At 41.9% G+C, this 18,398-nt stretch overlaps 1 protein-coding gene across 3 annotated transcripts in view; it reads right to left on the bottom strand.

Moving 5' to 3' along the window:
* Window positions 1-18,398, bottom strand: part of NFIA (nuclear factor I A) — a 406,685-nt gene that overhangs the window by 54,434 nt on the left and 333,853 nt on the right. For 2 of the 3 annotated variants that reach the window (XM_053576699.1, XM_053576701.1), the window contains exons 8-9: window positions 12,026-12,204; window positions 9,145-9,310 (exon numbers count right to left, since the gene is read on the bottom strand). In XM_053576699.1, coding sequence (XP_053432674.1) covers window positions 9,145-9,310; window positions 12,026-12,204 — 345 coding nt within the window. The remainder of the gene's footprint in view (window positions 1-9,144; window positions 9,311-12,025; window positions 12,205-18,398) is intronic. The other variant, XM_053576700.1, reaches the window with a different exon arrangement.

Raw genomic sequence — 18,398 nt, 5'->3', positions numbered from 1 at the left:
CCTCCACACTGTTGCAAAAGATAAAACTAAGCAATGGACTCTCACAAAATAAGACGAATAGAATACTACCACACTTATCAATTATCTCAATAAATGTTAATGGCTTGAATTCCCCACTGAAGAGACATAGATTGGATTGACTGGATTAAAAAACACAAGCCATCCATCTGCTGTCTGCAAGAAACACACCTGGCTTCAAAAGACAAATTAAAGCTCCGAGTCAAGGGTTGGAAGACAATTTTTCAGGCAAATGGAATTCAGAAGAAAAGAGGAGTTGCAATCTTATTTTCAGATACATGTGGATTTAAAGCAACTAAAGTCAAAAAAGACAAAGATGGTCACTTTATATTGGTCAAGGGAAAAATACAACATGAAGACATTTCAATTATAAATATCTATGCACCCAATTTAAATGCTCCCAGATTCTTGAAACAGACCTTACTCAGTCTGAGCAATATGACATCTGATAATACCATAATAACAGGGGACCTCAACACTCCTCTTACAGAGCTGGACAGATCCTCTAAACAGAAATTAAACAAGGATATAAGAGACTTAAATGAGACTCTAGAACAACTGTGCTTGATAGATGCATATAGAACACTCCATCCCAAAGATAAAGAATATACATTCTTCTCATCAACCCCATGGAACATTCTCCAAAATTGATCATATCCTGGGACACAAAACAAATATCAACAGAATCAAAAGAACTGAAATTTTACCTTGTATCTTCTCAGACCATAAGGCACTAAAGGTGGAACTCAACTCTAACAAAAATGCTCGACCCCACCCAAAGGCATGGAAATTAAACAATCTTCTGTTGAATAACAGATGGGTGCAGGAAGAAATAAAACAGGAAATCATTAACTTCCTTGAGCATAACAACAATGAAGACACAAGCTACCAAAACCTGTGGGATACTGCAAAAGCAGTTTTGAGAGGAAAATTCATCGCTTTAGATGCCTACATTCGAAAAACAGAAAGAGAGCGCATCAACAATCTCACAAAAGATCTTATGGAATTGGAAAAACAAGAACAATCTAAGCCTAAACTCAGTAGAAGAAAAGAACTATCCAAAATCAAATCAGAGATCAATGAAATTGAAAACAAAAGAATCATTCAGAAAATTAATGAAACAAGGAGTTGGTTTTTTGAAAAAATAAATAAAATAGATAAACCATTGGCCAGATTAACGAGGAATAGAAAAGTAAAATCTCTAGTAACCTCAATCAGAAATGATAAAGGGGAAATAACAACTGATCCCACAGAGATACGAGAGATCATCTCTGAATACTACCAGAAACTCTATGCCCAGAAATTTGACAATGTGAAAGAAAGGGATCAATATTTGGAATCACACCCTCTCCCTAGACTTAGCCAGGAAGAAATAGAGCTCCTGAACAGACCAATTTCAAGCACTGAGATCAAAGAAACAATAAAAAATCTTCCAACCAAAAAATGCCCTGGTCCAGATGGCTTCACACCAGAATTCTATCAAACCTTCAAGGAAGAGCTTATTCCTGTACTGCAGAAATTATTCCAAAAAATTGAGGAAGAAGGAATCTTCCCCAACACATTCTATGAAGCAAACATCAACCTGATACCAAAACCAGGAAAAGACCCAAACAAAAAAGAGAATTTCAGACCAATCTCACTCATGAATATAGACGCAAAAATTCTCAACAAAATCCTAGCCAATAGATTACAGCTTATCATCAAAAAAGTCATTCATCATGATCAAGTAGGCTTCATCCCAGGGATGCAAGGCTGGTTTAACATACGCAAGTCCATAAACGTTATCCACCATATTAACAGAGGCAAAAATAAAGATCACGTGATCCTCTCAATAGATGCAGAAAAAGCATTTGATAAAATCCAGCATCCTTTTCTAATTAGAACACTGAAGAGCATAGGCATAGGTGGCACATTTCTAAAACTGATTGAAGCTATCTATGACAAACCCACAGCCAATATTTTACTGAATGGAGTAAAACTGAAAGCTTTTCCTCTTAGAACTGGAACCAGACAAGGCTGTCCTTTGTCACCTTTACTATTCAACATAGTGCTGGAAGTTCTAGCCAATACAATTAGGCAGGACAAGGAAATAAAGGGAATCCAAATGGGAGCAGAGGAGGTCAAACTCTCCCTCTTTGCTGACGACATGATCTTATACTTAGAGAACCCCAAAGACTCAACCACAAGACTCCTAAAAGTCATCAAAAAATACAGTAATGTTTCAGGATATAAAATCAATGTCCACAAGTCAGTAGCCTTTGTGTACACCAATAACAGTCAAGATGAGAAGAAGGACACAATTAAGTTGTGTCCTTAATTTTCTTTTTTTTGAAACCATAGTTTCAAAGAAAATGAAATACCTAGGAGTATACCTAACGAAGGAGGTGAAGGACCTCTATAAAGAAAACTACGAAATCCTCAGAATGGAAATAGCAGAGGATATTAACAAATGGAAGAACATACCATGCTCATGGATGGGAAGAATCAACATTGTTAAAATGTCTATACTTCCCAAAGCAATCTACCTATTCAATGCCATTCCTATCAAAATACCAACATCGTACTTTCAAGATTTGGAAAAAATGATTCTGTGTTTTGTATGGAACCGGAAAAAACCCCGTATAGCTAAGGCAGTTCTTTGTAACAAAAATAAAGCTGGGGGCATCAGCATACCAGATTTTAGTCTGTACTACAAAGTCATAGTGCTCAAGACAGCATGGTACTGGCACAAAAAGAGAAACATAGACACTTGGAATCGAATTGAAAACCAAGAAATGAAACTAACATTTTACAAGCCCCTAATCTTTGATAAACCAAACAAGAACAGACCTTGGGGGAAAGACTCCCTATTCAATAAATGGTGTTGGGAGAACTGGATGTCTACATGTAAAAGACTGAAACTGGACCCACACCTTTCCCCACTCACAAAAATTGATTCAAGATGGATAAAGGACTTAAATTTAAGGCATGAAACAATAAAAATCCTCCAAGAAAGCATAGGAAAAACACTGGAAGATATTGGCCTGGGGAAAGACTTCATGAAGAAGACTGCCATGGCAATTGCAACAACAACAAAAATAAACAAATGGGACTTCATTAAACTGAAAAGCTGCTGTACAGCTAAGGAGACAATAACCAAAGCAAAGAGACAACCAACACAATGGGAAAGGATATTTGCATATTTTCAATCAGACAAAAGCTTGATAAGTAGGATCTATAGAGAACTCAAATTAATCCACATGAAAAAAGCCAACAATCCCATATATCAATGGGCAAGAGACATGAATAGAACTTTCTCTAAAGATGACAGACGAATGGCTAACAAACACATGAAAAAATGTTCATCATCTCTATATATTAGAGAAATGCAAATCAAAACAACCCTGAGATATCATCGAACCCCAGTGAGAATGGCCCACATCACAAAATCTCAAAACTGCAGATGCTGGCGTGGATGTGGAGAGAAGGGAACACTTTTACACTGCTGGTGGGACTGCAAACTAGTACAACCTTTCTGGAAGGAAGTATGGAGAAACCTCAAAGCACTCAAGCTAGACCTCCCATTTGATCCTGCAATCCCATTACTGGGCATCTACCCAGAAGGAAAGAAATCCTTTTATCATAAGGACACTTGTACTAGACTGTTTATTGCAGCTCAATTTACAACCGCCAAAATGTGGAAACAACCTAAATGCCCACCAACCCAGGAATGGATTAACAAGCTGTGGTATATGTATACTATGGAATACTATTCAGCCATTAAAAAAAATGGAGACTTTACATCCTTTGTATTAACCTGGATGGACGTGGAAGACATTATTCTTAGTAAAGCATCACAAGAATGGAGAAGCATGAATCCTATGTACTCAATTTTGATATGAGGACAATTAATGACAATTATGGTTATGGGGGGGAAACAGAAAGAGGGAAGGAGGGAGGGGGGTGGGGCCTTGGTGTGTGTCACACTTTATGGGGGCAAGACATGATTGCAAGAGGGACTTTACCTAACAATTGCAATCAGTGTAACCTAGCTTATTGTACCCTCAATGAATCCCCAACAATTAAAAAAAAAAAAAAAAAAAAGTTCTCCTTGAGAGAAAGCAGAACTGTTATCCCTACCCCCACTTCCCCATTATTTTAGGGCACTAGTAAGGATTTTTCCCATTAAAATAGATTTATTTCATAGGCAAATTTTTTTCCAGATCTGTCTCCCCCCCCCCCCCCATTTCTGGCCACAGCTGCAAAGTTTAGTATTAGTGCCAGAGGCAACTGATTAGTTAAAAAATACATACTCTGCTCTAGGCAGGCATCCACTTGTATTTCATTATGAGAGCATATTAAAAATGATGCCTTAGCCTTGTAACTGTCTACACTACAGCGCATGTGTTACTGTTGGTCCTGATGGTTTGCCTGTGAGAGTGGGCAGAGCAGTTACTGTCCCTCCCATTAGCAGACACAGGGCTGAGGCCCATCAAAGCTGGTGATATAGAAGACCCTTGGCATGATCTCCTATATTTATTTTTTAAATCTTATTTTATTGCATCTCAAACCCCCTCAAATGGAAAAGTCTGTCTTAGGTTATACAACTGCATTTTTTTTTAAGAAGCCTCAATTTTGGACATACCACTGGGGTGTTCGGCATCTGTACTTAATACCCTGTTATGATGTTTCTTCTTGCTAAAGTTGAACTCTCAAAAATGACAAGGATAAACAGGATCCACCCGTCTTGTGGTTTTAATTTCTAAGAAATCACATGATTTAAGAAACTAGAGTTTTCCCCTAAATTTTTATCCAGTGGTAACTCAATTTTAGATGCCCCAAGCTGGTTTCTGGAGAAAAGTCCTACCTTTTCTTAAAACACCAGAATGTTCTTCCTACCAAATAGCTTAGATGTCAGCTCCTCCAAAAAATCTTTACCTGAAGCTCCACACCAGGCTAACCCCGACTCCCGCCATGTCTCCTAATAGCTCCTGTGCACACCTTACCCCAGTGGTATCCCAGATAAAATGCCTGTTGACCAGCGGTATCCCTCAATACAGCTCCATCTCTTTAGAGCAGGGATTTATCACCTTGGCACAAACTGGGTGCTCCATATATGGTAGCTGAATGAATGAATGAAAGAAGGCAGTGATAAAGATGAAGGCGAGGGAAGGGAGGCCGCCTTGCAGCTGGTATTTCTTGTGTTTTCTTCACCCCTCCTTCCTTACCCTCTAGGCTGTCGGGCTTCAATGGAGGGACCAGACATGATTGGTTGCGCTCCTTCCTCACCTCTTCCTTTCAGGTGCTGGTGTGAGCACACAGCCATCTGCACGCCTCTGCCATCAACCTGACAGGTGACAGCAGACCTTACATGGAAAGGCCCACAGAGGTCCAGCACCGCCAGGGCCTGGGGAGCTGTGATGGGGAGTTCAGCATTAGGGAGCACGCTGCCCCACAGTTGTAAACTAAATTCTCTCACAGCAAAGGAGGTATTCTGTCTTCCACCAGATTTTTTCTTGCATTTTATTTATTAGTTAATTTAGAAATCAGGACATGGGAGAGGATTTTCTTCCTTTTTTTTTTTTTTTGATGGGGGCCTGTAAGTCGTCTACCAATGCAGACCAGTGGGCTTTGAGATTTTTAATTTGAAAGTCTTCTCCTGTGCTATGAATGACCACTCTCCCAGCCTCTCCTGTCTTACCAAGAAAGCAGAAAATGGTACACAATACAAGGTTGAGTAACAACACAGGACTGGGAATTCCACATACCCCAGAAAAGCCCAGCGACAAGGCTAAAATGCATAACAGTAAAACCTTGCTGTGCCGTCAGCAGAACACTTTGTTCTGTCTACATACTTAGAATCCCAGGATTCAAGTTATCTATGCCAAATTTAGGGACTCTCTCTCCTAATATTCTCTTTCCCCCTAAACCTTAAACACTGCTATAATTAACATGTGACCACAGAGCTGGGCCTGCCACAATTCCCTCTCCCCTTCTTCCCATGGCGCTGACAAGATGCCTGAGCCTGGGCATGAGAAAATGACAGGTAGCTTCTTACGCAAGTGTTTGGTTCAAGGGGAGTCCAAAGGCATCAACCTGATTCAGCGGGTGAGCAGTTTCCTCATGTTTTGTACATGTATTTCATTATTACCCAAGCCTGAACACACCCACTAGGAAAGACTTTTGGCAAGTAACAAAATGCTGCAGTGATTAGAGTCCAAATGGCGCAGCCGGGCCATGCAGGCAGCGCACCACTTTGCACAGGTGAGGAAAGAGAAACACAGCCAAGAGTACTCTGGAAGGTGAGAGCGTAGACTAGTGGTGCTCAACCTTCCTAATGCAGCGCGCCTTTAATACAGTTCCTGTGGGTCGCGACCCACAGGTTGAGAACCACTGGTTAGACCCTTACCCTTTAGACTTCACTAGCCACATGCTGCTCTTTACGTAGGCCTCAGCTGAGCCTCAGCCCTGTTACTGAAAGTCTCACTGTGAAGGGGATGTGGGGCTGTGTCCCTGCAGAACGGGTGGTAATCGTGGTAAAGTTTCGAAGGACCCCGGCGATGCACTGTGCAGACTGAGAGGAGAGAAGCAGAGAGACGGTCTGCAAGAAGCCAGAGGGCACACTAAGCATGGGGCTGTCCCTTTGTAAGCTGACATCCTCAGGGAGCAGAAGCAGTCAAGTTTAGGGACAGCTAATTCTCTGACCTGTTCACAGATGTCACGTGAATACTCAATAAGCAGGGCACTCCCATGAGCTTCTGCTCCCCTGCAGCTGCTTTTCCGGGCTGAGCCTCCAAGACCCAGCAGGTGCAGCCCACTTGCTCCCCATGTCGTTGGACACCCAGGGTTTCCTTTGTTGAAGGTATGGAACCATTTCTAACTGAGAGAAGCAGGTCTACCCCAAACTGCCCCTGGAGCCTCAGTCTTTCTGCTGTGGACACAGACTCCACACGCAAGGCTGCTCACTTTGGCACGTGTTACCAAAATGCATGAAAACTAGATGATCCGAAGCTCATTCTGTATGTGCCCAGGAGCGACTCTGGTCAGTCTGGGTTTAGTCTCCCCAGAACCAACTTCATGAACACAGCATGCAGTTTTCCTCTTTTGGTCCTTTCCCTCACGTATCTATCATCATTAGATTCCGACGCTGAACGTACGGAAGCTGAGAGGCCCAGAACCCTCACTCACTCATCCAGACATGGCTCAGTGCCAAAGCTCACGGCTGCAAGCTCCCAGCCCCGCCCTGCCCATGCTGCCCTGCGCTCAGCTCCTGCGGTTCAAGTTCTTGACCTTAACGCTTCTTTCCTGGTTGGCTGTTACACCTGTTCCTTGGTAGATTCCTCCAGTCCCCAGACCCCTTTGCAGGCTCACGGCTGCAGCTCCTGTCCATTCCTACACTTTGACGCTTTCCTGCAGCTTTAGAGAAGGAGCTTGTCCTCATCTGTCAAGGCTGGGCCACCCGTTCTCTGGGAATGCCAGCCGTCACTCTGTCATGATTCCAGGCACTAATAAAAGGCACATTGGTGTGTTCGAGCTATTTCTATCTATCCCCTTGCCATCTCTAAAACATCTGGAGAATCGTTCTTTCTTGAGTTCAAGTAATCATTCCTATCATCTAAAAAGGTTTTGAAATCCTATATTCTCTGATCAAATGTTCCCAGACTGGGCGGCGCCTGTGGCTCAGTGAGTAGGGCGCCGGCCCCATATGCCGAGGGTGGCGGGTTCAAACCCAGCCCCGGCCAAACTGCAACAAAAAATAGCCGGGCGTTGTGGCGGGCGCCTGTAGTCCCCGCTGCTCGGGAGGCTGAGGCAAGAGAATCGCGTAAGCCCAGGAGCTGGAGGTTGCTGTGAGCTGTGTGACGCCACGGCACTCTACCGAGGGCGGTACAGTGAGACTCTGTCTCTACAAAAAAAAAAAAAAAAAAAAAAATGTTCCCAGACTGTTGAGAGAAGAGCCAAGAGCTATTTCCTCTTTCCATCCTTTTTCACCCTCTCTCTCCCTCCCCCCATCCTTGTCCCCCAAGCCTAGACATGTAGTCACCAAGGGCTGCTGGCTCTGATCTGCCAGGCTCTCACTCTTGGCAAATGTTCAACACACCACACACCTTTGAATTGATACTTTCATCTAGATATTGTTTTTATTTGATGTGTAAGATATATAATTTTTATATCTCATCAAGTGTATTTCTCTTGGACTGCAAGTTCCTAGAAGGCAGGGCTATCCAGTAGAATGAAGAACTTTTTTTTTTTTGAGACAGAGTCTCACTGTGTCACCCTCAGTAGAGTGCTGCGACATCACAGCTCACAGCAACCTCAAACTCTTTGGCTTAAGCGATTCTCTTGCCTCAGCCTCCCAAGTAGCTGGGACTATAGGTGCCCACCACAATGTCTGGCTATTTTGTTGTAGTTGTCATTGTTGTTTAGCAGGCCCAAGCCGGGTTTGAACCCACCATCCCCAGTTATGTGGCTGGGTGTCCTAACCACTGAGCATGGGTGCTGAGCCTAGAAGGAGGAACTTTTTGCTAACCATAATTTAGCAAGTAGATGTTGTTAGATGATCTTGGAGACAGCATTCAAGCCACTCAAACAATATGCAAACTGTAACAGCTTGTGTCTAGACTTCAGTCCTGGGCATACAGTCACCCCATCTCATCCACTTGCTGTTTCAACTCCTCAGAGTGGTGTTCACTTGGATTCTGGCCTCAGCCCTGCAAACTCCTGCTGCGACCCTCGCTGGGGATCTATACTTCTCTCTATAGCAGGCGTCCTCAAACTTTTTAAACAGGGGGCCAACTCACTGTCCCTCAGACCGTTGGAGGGCAGGACTATAGTTTAAAAAAAAAACAAACTATGAACAAATTCCTATGCACACTGCAAATATCTTATTTTGAAGTAAAAAAACAAAACAGGAACAAATACAATCACACCGCCTCATGTGGCCTGTGGGCCACAGTTTGAGGACCTCTGCTCTAGAGCCTATCTGATGAGGGACAAAGCTGAGGAGTAGATTCCTGAACTCCTGCTGTGACCCTCGCTGGGGATCTGGACTTCCCTCTATAGCCTGTCTGATGAGGGGCAAAGCTCAGGAGTGCATTCCCGGGCTCACAGCCCTACACGTGGCCGGCGTCTTGCCCCAGCCATACTTACTTGGTGAGGTTGGGGAGGCTGCACCTCCTTCTGCTGACGTGGTGGGAGGCTTCGTGTCTGGCACCGGCAGAGGCACTGGCCTGGCCATCGGTGGTGGTGGCGGTGGCGGCAACATCGGGGTGGGGAGGAACGGGTTGTGCACCTTGCCTTGGCTACTCCCATTGGGCTGGAAGGTTGGGGGGAAAAAATCACATACAAGAAAAAGAAGAAAGAGACACCAACTGTTAGCTACTTCTGAAAACAAAAGATTCATCAGACACCTTTTATGTAAATTACTAAGTATTCTAGCTGCTTGAATTCTTCCATAAGCCCATATAAATAAATAACTGTTGGGTTCTGTTCCAAAGGCATCCCATAGAAGCATGTCACAACACACAGGCTCAGTACATCTTAAACTAATTTCTTGAGCCACCTTGTCCTTCTTCGGACCTGGTTTCATAATATCTCCTGCCCAGTGATCACTCTGGACTTTGCACTCAAGTGACCAAATTTTGCTTGGAATATTTTGGCTCTATATTAACTGTTATCTTCATCATCATTCTCATAATCATTCAATATTTCTTTTTTTATTTGTGGGGTACAAGTGTATTTTTGTGAGGTACAAGTGCAAATTTGTGGGGTACAAGTGTATTTTTGTTCCTTAGATATACAGCATGGTGCTGAGCTCAGGGCGTTTGGTGTATCCATCACTAAATATTTATTTAAAAGCAAGTGTTTTGTGGAGTATGCAATTTAGTATATTTATTTACACAGACATAATGAAGTTTCCTAAATATGCATTTGAAATAAAAAATAATATTTTTATTTTCATTCTTCCAAATTGGTATTATATAACATTTAATAAGTACGTTAAGTGAACATAAAACATTTATTTCACATCCTGTATAACATCAGGCACAAAAACTTTAGAATTCAACTGTCAGAATTCAGCTAGGGAAAAATATCACTTCTAATTTTGATTTAATTTATATAAGCATATGCTGTAAGAGTCATATTTATTTGGCTGCCTGATATTAAAAACAACCAATAACATTCATTTAACAAAAACGTCTCCCTCTAAAGAGAGCAATAAAATCTGTTTCATTTTCAAGGCTTTCAAAATAGTTCCATGAAGAGACTTGCCTTAAACCCTATAAAATTTTGACCAAAATACAAAACTGGGCATTTGATAGTTATAGAGGATGATGTCAAGACTATTTTTCTTTCTTTTTTTTTTGTAGAGACAGTCTTACTTTATCACCCTCGGTAGAGTGCTGTGACGTCACAGCTCACAGCAACCTCAAACTCTTGGGCTCAAGTGATTCTCTTGCCTCCGCCTCCCTGTAGCTGGGACTACTGGTGCCTGCCACAAGGCCCGCCTATTTTTTTTTTTTTTTTGGATGTTGTTGCAGTTTGGCTGCACCAGGTTTGAACCTGACACCCTGGGTCTAAGGGGCCAGCATCCCACCTGCTGAGCCACAGGTGCTGCCCTCAAGACTATTTTTTTAAAAAAAGTTTAGAAGTCAGAGTCTTGATGCTGGTGCTCAGCTTTTTCATTGTTTCCTAGGTGGGCTTTTTGATCAAGTTTCCAGATTTCAGGGACACCATTTGACTAATAGTAACAGTACATATTTAGGCTGCAGTCCCTAATCAAAATCTGGTTAAAGGCAATCCTGATGTCCTTGGCTTTTATGTTTAAGCTTTAAGATTCTGCAGAGGAAGTTTCACTACCCACCAACATTCACTTATATATTTCGTCTGATTCCTCAAAGACTGCCTCATCTGACAAACAGAAGCCTGTGCTTTCTTGCCAGAAACCTTGCCTGTGTGCTATTTCTGAGCAGGCTGAACATCCATAAGTGAAGGCTTTAGAATAAGCCAAGTAAACGAATGTACAAGCAAGAGGAAAAAAGGCACCATATTGATTTGTTGTCTAGACAGAAATGCATCTGCTAACACATCACCAGACATCAGTCAAAGCTGCCTATTCTGGCTCAGATATGCAGAATCAGGTATTTCTGCAAGGAAAGAAAATCAGCGACAGGACAGGGCGATACATATCCTGAATTAGGCAGTAATAATTATGGCTAATCTGTGCCTTCCTGTGCAGTTAATTAGGAGAAGAAGAAGACCAGATTGGGCTTTATCCTGGTGATTATTTATTATTATTAGCCTTGGGATACCGCTACCCATTGTAAATGTTTAATGCTACATTTGCAATAAAAACTGTGATTTTTAAAAATCACTTTTACATTTGGAATGTGCTTTCAAATTATGATTATTTGGTTTATTTGAGGAAAAATGAAAACATTCATTTAGAGCTATTGAATACTGTTTAGCTTTACACAAAGATAAGGGGAGAGCTAACTACTTGCAGAAATAACAAACCATAATAAACTGTACTTCTAGCGTCTTGAGTTCAAGTACTGGTCAACTTGATCTAAAGCGTTAGAAGGCTGAATTTTTTAAAAATATCAACTTAGTTGATCTGAAACATCTGTCTTCCTCATCTCCCTACCTCTTTCTACCTCCCCAAATCATTACTTAAAATTATTTGGTCTTTCTATTTTGTTAACTGCAGCAGCCCCAGGGTTAGAATGCATGAGGTGGGATTATCAGCCCACAGGACTTAGAAGGTTATACAGTTCACCCTTGAACTGATTCATATCCGTAAACTTGACAGTTGCAAACTTAACACAAACACTGTCTTTAAACCCTGACCAATCACTCTTAGAGCAAGTGAAGGTCCCCAGGACCTAGAATAAACATGACACCTGCCTGCAGTCACTCAGCAGGACCTCAGAGCATGATGTCACATGCTCACGAGGTCTCCCTCTTTGTTATTTTTATATTCAGCTAACATTTCTAAAGAAATTGGAAAAAAAAAAAGAGGTTTCCTTACATTGAGGAACCCCACCTGTCCAGCCTGCTGGCCAGCGTCAGGGCAGACAAGTTGGACAAAGTCTTTCAGCGTCTCCTGAGGGTGGTAGCGGATGGCTGGGTGTGAGAAGTAAGGCCCAGGCTGCTGGATGATGGGTGATGTCGGGAAATGAAGAGTTGACGGTGTTGCATGTGGGCTCGCTGTGGGGAGAAAACACGAGGATTACCGAGAGAAGGGCTGGCCTGGCCACAGCTGGGCCGAGTCAACATCCTTTTCTGTCTTCTCCTGGCCCAATCCATAGTGCTGCTCACGTGCCCCTGTGACCGGACTTAAAACGAGATAGGTCTGACAGATTTTTTTCCTTAAAGCTCCGAGACAAACAAGGAAGTTAGATTAGGGTAGAGTTTCGAACTGTCTCTCTATATTCAGTGGACATGAGTTATAAAGGCATTAATAATCTTTGGTGAAGCTGAAGATTATTCATTACCTTAAGAGCCTTTTTAATGAAGCAAGCAATAAAAAATGTATTTGGTAGATTAGAGCTGATTTAACAGACATTACATATGACAAATTCCAGTTTGCACATATGGATTCGCTTTCATGTTGAGCTCTCCATAGACAATAATTCATTGTTAAAGCTCTTATACCCCTTTCAAGGAAATTTCTAGGGACTAATTCAGGATGAAATTTTTTTGAAGTATGTAGCAAATGATCACTTAATGAACCCATGCAATCTGGGTGCCTCACTTTACACGGAAGGTTTATGTCGCTTTTAGATGCTGTTTCAAAGCCAGACTCAGAAATGCAGAGCATGGGGCCTATAGGCTAGGCAGGCACTGACCCCTGCTAACATGCTGGCTCTCTGCCCATAAAAGCTGATAAAAGACTGAGACAAACCACTACTCCCTTACATTTGAACCCTGCTAAATTTCATGTATATAAGAAGATTACATTAGATTAAAAAAACATACGAAGTGCTTAATAATTTTTCTAAGAGAACTTTTGCCCTTGAATTGGAAGGATGATTGATAAAATCAGCTGGAGGATAAAAGCAGCACATGGAGAAGGCTGAAGACACTTAAACCAAGTGAAGCCAAGATAGCAGCTCTTGCTTCTTATCAAGGGCCAGAGAAGCCTCTGCTAAATTAAAGAGATAAGAGTATTTATCTTTCCTTTACTTGTTGCAGTTTAAATCCTTAAACTCAAGAAGACCTTGCACAGAGAAAACACAAGAATGGCCAAATTTCTGTAAAGTAAGATTTTCCCAATACCCAGATTGACTCATACAGGCCACCCTGTCTCCCACCATCCCATTAGCTGGCCAAGGGCTGTAAGAACCCCAGCCTCCCTGTCAGCCGCGGGGCAGGGTTCTCTGCTCTCTCCTGGGACCTCCTCACAACTGGGGCACTTTCTGGCTAGTGGCTGACAAGAGATGGGTGGTGCTCTGTGGTTCAGAGTGGAGTGGAAGCAGCAATCCAGGCCACATCTTGCAGATGACCCTGTGGAACCCTTTCATCCTCGCAACCTTTAATCTATCCAATCAATATTCATGGGCTCCTACTATGGGTGTGAGAGACGGTGTTGAGCCAAAAACAGAAGAAGCTTTGCTCTCAATCATACAATTGAGGACAGCTTGAATAGAACTAATTTGAAAAGGAATTTATGTCATGGTCCCTCCTCAAACTTACACTGGTAGTCTTTCCCATCCTAGTAAACGGCTGTCCCATCTCCACTGTCATATGCTCAGACATAAGCCTGGTACTCAGTACACATTTCTTAGGTGTACAGAAATTAATAAATAACCACACAAATAAATATGGAATATGAGGTCTCACAATTGAGTTTGCAAACTTGCCACCGTGCACTCACGTTAGCAGCACTGTACAAACAGCTCCGGGAGCTGTTGTGGCCTTGCTGAATCAGTGTCCCAGCTGTGTTTGTGTTACTGTGTGGTGCTGGCCTGCTGAGTGGCGTTTATTATTGTTGTTTCATTTTTTTGTGTACCCTCATGAGAATATCTGTTAGACCTTGAATTATAGCAATGAAAAAACTTTAAATTTCTTGTTAAACTTGGCAAGAATGGAAATCGGGGACATGTTAGTTCAAGTTTATGGGGATAATGCTATGAAAGAAAACGGTAGTACAGGCTGGGCATGGTGGCTCATGCCTGTGATCCCAGCACTCTGGGATGCCAGGTGGGTGGATGGCCTGAGCTCACAGGTTTGAGATCAGCCTGCCTGAGCAAGAAAAATAGCTGGGTGTTGCAGTGGGCACCTGTAGTCCCAGTAACTTGGGAGGCTGAGGCGAGAGAATCACTTGAGACCAAGATGTGGAGGTTGCTATGAGGGTGGCATCCATAGCACTCTACTTGGGGTAACAGCTCATGAAAAAAAAGAAAAAGGAAGAAAGAAAATAAAGAAACAAGGAAGGAGGAAAGGAAAGAAAGAAAGGGAAAGAAAAATGAAGGAAGGAAAGAAGGAAAGAAAGAAAGAGAGATAGAAAGGAAAATGGCAGTGTACACAGGGATTAAACATTTTTCTGAAGGAAGAAAAGCATCACTGATGAAGAGAGTTCAGGCAGCCAGTAATGAGAATTGATGAAAACACTGTACAAATTCATCAAATTGTGTGTCAAAATCACTGGATGACTGTGAGAAGCATAGCAGACTAAGTAAACAATGATAGAGAAACAGGAAAATTTTAACTGAAAATCTTGGCTCTCTTGGCTCTTCCATCACAGCAATGCACCAGCTCACACGGCACTATCTGTGGGGGAGTTTTTAGACAGTAAACAATTATATAGGAACACCCTCCCGACTCACCTGATCTGCCCCCAATGACTTTTTTCTTTACTCAGAGGTAACAGAAATTATGAAAGGAAGACATTTTGATGAAAGTCAGGATATTAAGGGTAATATGGTGACAGCTTTGATGGCCCTTTCAGAAAAAAAGGTCCAAAATTAGGTGCTGGCCATTGGTCCATAGCTTCGAGTACTCTGAAGGTGACAGTAGTGATATTCAGCAATGAGGTATGTAAACTTACAAAAAACAAAACTTGATTTCTCTACCTGGCAAAGAGCCAGGAAGCTTATAGAAAAAATGGCAAAACTTAAAAGACTTCAGACAATGAATAATAAATCTTAGAATCCATGATCATCACTGAATTTGAATCCATAAGCTAAAAAGTTAAAGGGCTGTGGTCATCTCTTACTCTGGAAATTGTGCTTTAAAGACCAAAGGACCTTTTTCATTCACTATGGTACAGTTATCCTTGCTAGCAACAAGAAACTGACCCAGTACCCTGGTCTAATAGATTCTAGTTAAGAAGCTGGGGTGTCCAAACCAGCCTGTGAACAGACTGAGCCTAACAAAATGATACACTTCACTTTGGACTAAGTCAAACTCAGAGGAGGCAAGACTTCACTGTCAAGAGCCCGGGAGGCTGACTTGATGACAGAAGAGGCATTCCTGGTGCTCAACAGAAAGAGATGAGTTAGAGTATGAAATCATGGTGGCGAGAGAAGGCTGACCAGGAAAACATTCACCCGGGCAAAGAGCAGGCAGATAAAGGTTAAATGTGACAAAAGAAGTAACTTGATAGGACCATGGTATTTCCCCATTAATTGTTAAGAAACATCTTTGCCATTATTTTGTTGTTGTTAAATACATAAAAGAAAATCATTGGAAACTTAAATTGAGACCTTAGTTCATTTATTTACACATACATATTTATTTATTCCTTCCCCCCATTTTTGAGAACAGTCTCACTCCGCTGCCCTAGGCCAGAGTACTGTGGTGTCACAGCTCACAGCAACCTCAAACTCCTGGGTTCAAGTGACCCTCTTGTCTCAGCCTCCCATGTAGCTGGGACTATAGGTGCCCATCACAACGCCCGGCTAATTTTTTCTATTTTAGTAGAAACAGAATTTGCTCTTGCTCACTCTGGTTTCAAACTCCTGAGCTCAAGGGATCCTCCTGCCTCAGTCTCCCAGAGTGCTAGGATTATAGGTATGAGCCACCATGCCCAATCTAGTTTATTATATTTTACTGAAAACAATTTATTCACCTTTTCCTTGTGGCACAGAGTTTAATAAAAACCTAAGAACATGCGGTACTCTATTAATTAATTCTACAACTTATTTATAAGGATCAATTAATTCTTAATTAATACCAGGAAATCATTTCGCCTGTGGTTTCACATATAGACAACTGCCGAGTCTGCATTTTACAGGGTCATCCTTCCCAACCCCTATTTCCTCTTGCTTAGGAATTTCTGGTTCAGTTACCAGTTCACTGCGGAACTGGATGTGAATCATTCAAGATCCTGAGCTTTAATTTCTGCAACTAGAAATCTGTTTGTTACAGACATCACAAAGCTCTCTTAATTAGTATTACACACATGCTATTTCTCTGGATAACCTGTCACTCCTCTTTCGCAAGACGACGACGCTCACTGAAACTCAGAGTGAAGATTTCATCAATGCCTAACTTTGTTTTCTTTTCTATTTCTTGTTTTCTTTCCTTATCTTGGATTAGATATTATTGTACCTAAATTTATTTTTTATTTTAGTTGTCTCAAGTCATTTTAGAAAGATGACTGGGGTTAAATCAATCAAACAAACAGAAAAATTCGTTCCATGTACTTGGAGATGGGCAGACAGGCCCTACAGAGGAGAGACACCACCATTATCAAGCTGGTATGATGTTAATGGTGTGAATCCAGATTTCTGACAAAGAAAAACACGTCTTATGGATGTGCGTGTGGGTAGTTGACACAATAAAAAATGACAGCACATTATGTAAATGCATATTTAGGTCCTTTAAAATGTGCATTATTTACTTGAGAGTCAAGAAAGGCTTTTCTCAAGTGGTTACAGTTTATTGCAGTGCATCCATCTGTAACCATGTTGATGTTAATACAATTTTGTGTATTAAAAGACTCTACAGAATTGGCTGCTGCTGGCGTCTAACACTCCGAGTACCCTGGACCAGGAGCAGCGGAGAGTGTCAGAAACATTTCAGTATGGATGGATCTTACTACTAGTTTAAACTTTAACGAGTGGCCAGACTTGTTTAGAATAATTGCTCGGGCTCTTCACAAAGAACACAAATAAGATGGGAAGGAAGGAAATTTGATGATAAGTCTCTTTGGCGGGGAATGGCACGGCCTACACATTCTGAACAAAGTAGCCACCATTAAAGAAACAGAGAACCAGAATTTCCCCAAGGGCACGATGCTCAGTTATTTATTCCTAAATGTTTATGTTACTGAGTGCTTTGTAAAAAAGAAAGCAGAATGGGTAAGGTGGCTGGAATGTTCACTCCCTTCCTCACCATCCCAGGACCGCTCAATTTAAATTACTCTTGGTTTTAGTTTGCAAAAGTTAAACATTCAAACAATTTAAAACACACACACACACACACACACACACACACACACACACACACACACACACACACACACACACAGCGAAAGACTTAGATAATGCAACAAGTGCTTCTTGGTCTGAGAATCCAGGACAGGGACGAGGCCTCACAGGCTCAGCTCTCAGAACAGTGCTGCACGGGGGGCAGTCCCCGTTAGCCCTGGGGGAGAGGGGCATGTATAAGAAGATGGTATCAGGGATGTGGCCAGACAGGCTTGGAATCTTGAGTTTGTTTGCTTTTTTTGATTTTGTAAGTCTTGGGGAAGAATAAGAGATAGAAGAAAAATCACCTCTTCTTACCATTTCCAGCAATTTTTCTTAAGCTCAACCTCCAAGAATCCTAATGACCCTCCCGTATTTTCCCTCAAACCAAAACTTCATGGGTTGAAATATACTCTTCTGCATAACCCTGATATGCTTTCGCCTTAATTGCTTTCTTTATTCCTTGTCCACAAAAACCGTTGCGGATTCTCACAGGTGGGACAGGGACTTGGATTCTTCTCCTGTAAGCATTTGCTTTCCGGCACCAGCCCTTTAAATCCTATCTCTCTTCTATGGCAGGCTCCAAAGGAAAGCTGTGGAGAGGGCAACAGAAACAATAAAATCCAATCCCTCAGGCCCAGCATGCGAATAAGACCAGGTTATATGCAGGCTTCTTCCCTCACAAAAACAAACAATCACTCCCTGGCCCTGAAACCTACAAAACTTGACAGTCTCACCAATGATCGATATTAAGTCCGTGGCAACAGGTGAGATTCCAAACCGTTTCTCTCTTTAGCGTTGTTTTTAGAAAACGCTACTCATCTGTTTTCAGAAGCAAAATGTTCTCTGGACAAAAACTACTATTTCTACTGAGTAAAGGGTGGTATAAAGAATCCCTCACTACTCATTAACACAAGTGAAGTTTTTAACAGGGCAAAGCTCCAAAAGGAAAATAAAATAAAATAAAAACCGCACTTAAGCAGTGAG

This window comes from Nycticebus coucang, chromosome 22 (assembly GCF_027406575.1).
Source record: "Nycticebus coucang isolate mNycCou1 chromosome 22, mNycCou1.pri, whole genome shotgun sequence".
Classification (NCBI taxonomy): domain Eukaryota; kingdom Metazoa; phylum Chordata; class Mammalia; order Primates; family Lorisidae; genus Nycticebus; species Nycticebus coucang.
The sequence above is the reverse complement of the archived record's forward strand: the minus strand, read 5'-3'. Positions and strand labels throughout refer to the sequence as shown.